We start from the raw sequence: 2,537 nt of genomic DNA, 5'->3' as shown, positions 1-2,537 counted from the left end.
GTTTTACACCTCTGAGTGGCCCGAACCTGCGTAAACTTGCTTGTTCATTGCTACGCTCGTCATTGGCCTCGTCTGCGATCGCCGAAGCAATCCCCGTCGCCCACTGCCAAACCTAAAAGGAAATGCCAACATCCCCGGTGTCTAAGCCCCGGACTACAACAATTCGAACCAACGTCAAGGGAATCTACCACATAATCAAGAGACAAATTCAAGTTGCGGACCACTTTAGAGATTTCTCTTACTACTCATAAAATTCATTCATGAAATGAGCAAGAAAACATAATACTCCACATGCACATGAATGTTGTGATCAACAGCAATCCAAGCAATTATAGAATCACGCAGATTAACAACCAAAGGACTCGAAGGGCAACAATGATGGAAATGATTTCAAGAGGCTCCACACGATGTAATTGGTACAGACATAGAACCTACTACGAAAACTTGTAACAGTCCGCTGAGCACATCATTCATCATATTAGACACCATACTTTTAGAACAAAGCAAAAAAGTTGGAAACATAGGCCAACACCTCCACAAAACAAGTTCTTTTCTCCTTTTTACTTCATCTGCCTGTTCTTCTTCTTGACACCAGACTTGGCTACCTGGAGGCTGCGGTAAACTGCGCTCAGTCTTGCAAGGGCAGGCTTGGTCAAGTCGGGCCTGTAGTAGTTGTCACTGACCTGTCAAGCAAGAAGCAGAACAATTACATCACGAAAACTAATGGATCCAACAGTCTACAAGGATTACATCAAGCACAGCAGTTCTCCCATTCAATGTTACCACTAAATGAACCATGGAAGTTCCTGATAATTCCCAACAGAAGTAGCTTAGAAAACATAGTGCAACCGGGTAAGAGCAATATAGAAGCCAGGTGCAATAAGCATGACGCATGGACAATCTAATCTTTACTAGATGAACCTTATCACAGATTAAGGCTCCATCAGAGCATTGGTGGCAACTAATATAATTGCCACATTACAAATTACAAGTGCAAAATCAGGTTGTCCAAACTCAGAAACATAAGAATTGCATATTACACTGAGGACAGCACAGCCAAATGGTTCTTACTGTACATGTTAGGACACATCAAAGCAACTTGTTAACAGTTCAGACACATACTTACAAAACTAGTTGTCATTTTTGGTATTTAATCAGATCACTTAGCACCACAAAATTCAAAGGATAAAGTCTTTCTGATGCTAATACCTGGTTCTTGACAGCCTTCGCCATCTTGCAGAACTCCTTGCGCATGACAGTCTTGTGGGAGAAGGCAGCAGGCTTGTTCTGCTTCTTTGTCTTGGTTGTCGATAGGACCACAGACATCTCCTTATCACTAGCTGGCTGCACTGTCACAGTCTTCTTGTTTGCCAGACCTGAAGAAAACAAAAATGCCCAAAAAACTAAGTCTGGGGCACATCGCAATACATCAGAAATCTAACCGATTAGGCAGAGCAACAATTACTGACCAGAGTACTTGTATGAGTGGACATTGTAGAGGTTGTTGGGCTCCTTGCTGAACTGAACCTTGGCATTGCTGTTGCCGAATTGCTTGATCAGGAAGGAGTTATTCTTCTTGACAAGCTCCCAGACAAGGGAATCCGGAACCGTCGCCATTTACCCTAACTTAAAAAACCACATGAAACATTGAATACATAAGCACATGACAAACCGTAGGCGCGGTGTACCTAGAAAAGATCAAATTACGAACTTCTTGTCTCACAAAGAAAAGATCAAATTACGAATTTCTTGTCTCAGAAAGAATAGACCCGTGTTTTTTTCATTTAGCTAATGTAGACGCACTAGAGTAGATTTAGTGCGATACACGAACATATATCGATCTTAACAAATAAATCAGTGGCCTAAAAACCAATACAACACTGCGTGGTGCAAGCGATGCCACAAAAATCGCATGGACGATGCAACACATACCCAGGAACATTACAGATTTGACCCATTGAAATAACTCGAAAACGGCTGGAATCACGCATGGAGTGGGACTGGGAGCAAATCGGGGGTTTGATTCGACCATTTGATAGAGTGATAACCCAGAATTAATATAGATCAAGTCATGCAGCATGGAGATCATATGGATAAATGTATCTTCTCACCGGTGATTGGAGTGACGCGCCGCCGATCTGCTTCGTTCGAGGGTTGGAGTGGTGGCTGCGGAAGCACGGCGAGTTTTGGAGTCTCGTTTTTATAGTGTTGCGGCGCTTACAAACCCTAGGCCCGGCAGGCTGCACTTTGGGCCGGACTTGAATGGGCTGAGTTGCGTCGGTTTTTGCTTCCAATTCCACGGACTGGAAGGCAAAGGCCGAGATCAAACGTAAGCTTTTTTTGGGCTGTTAAGGGCTTCTTTAATGGTTTGTTTCTACAGCCGCTACTTATTCTCCGCCTCATCTATTTTCTCCCTCCGATTCTCAAAAAAATAATCTATTTCTCTCTCCTCTAAAAAAAAATTATTTCTCCCTCTGCTAAAAAAATCTATTTCTTTTTCCTGGTTTCTCTCTCTCCTAATTTAATACTCCTCAACA

At 42.7% G+C, this 2,537-nt stretch overlaps 1 protein-coding gene across 2 annotated transcripts; it reads right to left on the bottom strand.

Annotated features, from left to right (window-relative positions):
• Positions 1-304: 304 nt before the first annotated feature.
• LOC100839094 (60S ribosomal protein L28-1) lies at positions 305-2,268 on the bottom strand. 2 transcript variants are annotated; one of them, XM_010233909.3, is made up of 4 exons: positions 2,112-2,268; positions 1,470-1,626; positions 1,210-1,376; positions 305-683 (listed from the first exon to the last, which is right to left on the bottom strand). In XM_010233909.3, exons 2-4 carry the CDS (start codon positions 1,615-1,617, stop codon positions 561-563), a joined length of 438 nt encoding a protein of 145 aa, XP_010232211.1. In that variant the 5' UTR covers positions 1,618-1,626; positions 2,112-2,268; the 3' UTR covers positions 305-560. The 2 variants fall into 2 exon arrangements, with proteins under 2 accessions (XP_010232211.1, XP_003569649.1); XM_003569601.4 differs by having other exon boundaries at positions 1,470-1,622; positions 2,112-2,262.
• Positions 2,269-2,537: the final 269 nt, after the last annotated feature.

This window comes from Brachypodium distachyon, chromosome 2 (genome assembly GCF_000005505.3).
Source record: "Brachypodium distachyon strain Bd21 chromosome 2, Brachypodium_distachyon_v3.0, whole genome shotgun sequence".
NCBI lineage: Eukaryota > Viridiplantae > Streptophyta > Magnoliopsida > Poales > Poaceae > Brachypodium > Brachypodium distachyon.
Note: the sequence above shows the minus strand (reverse complement) of the source record. Positions and strands in the feature narration are given on the sequence as shown.

What these genes read in the sequence shown, in the direction of transcription:
- LOC100839094 (XM_010233909.3), bottom strand. Translation starts at nt 1,617, where the DNA reads ATGGCGACGGTTCCGGATTCCCTTGTCTGGGAGCTTGTCAAGAAGAAT. An exon ending in CCACTCATACAAGTACTCTG is followed by an intron (nt 1,377 to 1,469) that starts GTCAGTAATTGT and finishes TGTTTTCTTCAG; the next exon opens with GTCTGGCAAACAAGAAGACT. An exon ending in CGAAGGCTGTCAAGAACCAG is followed by an intron (nt 684 to 1,209) that starts GTATTAGCATCA and finishes CTTGCTTGACAG; the next exon opens with GTCAGTGACAACTACTACAG.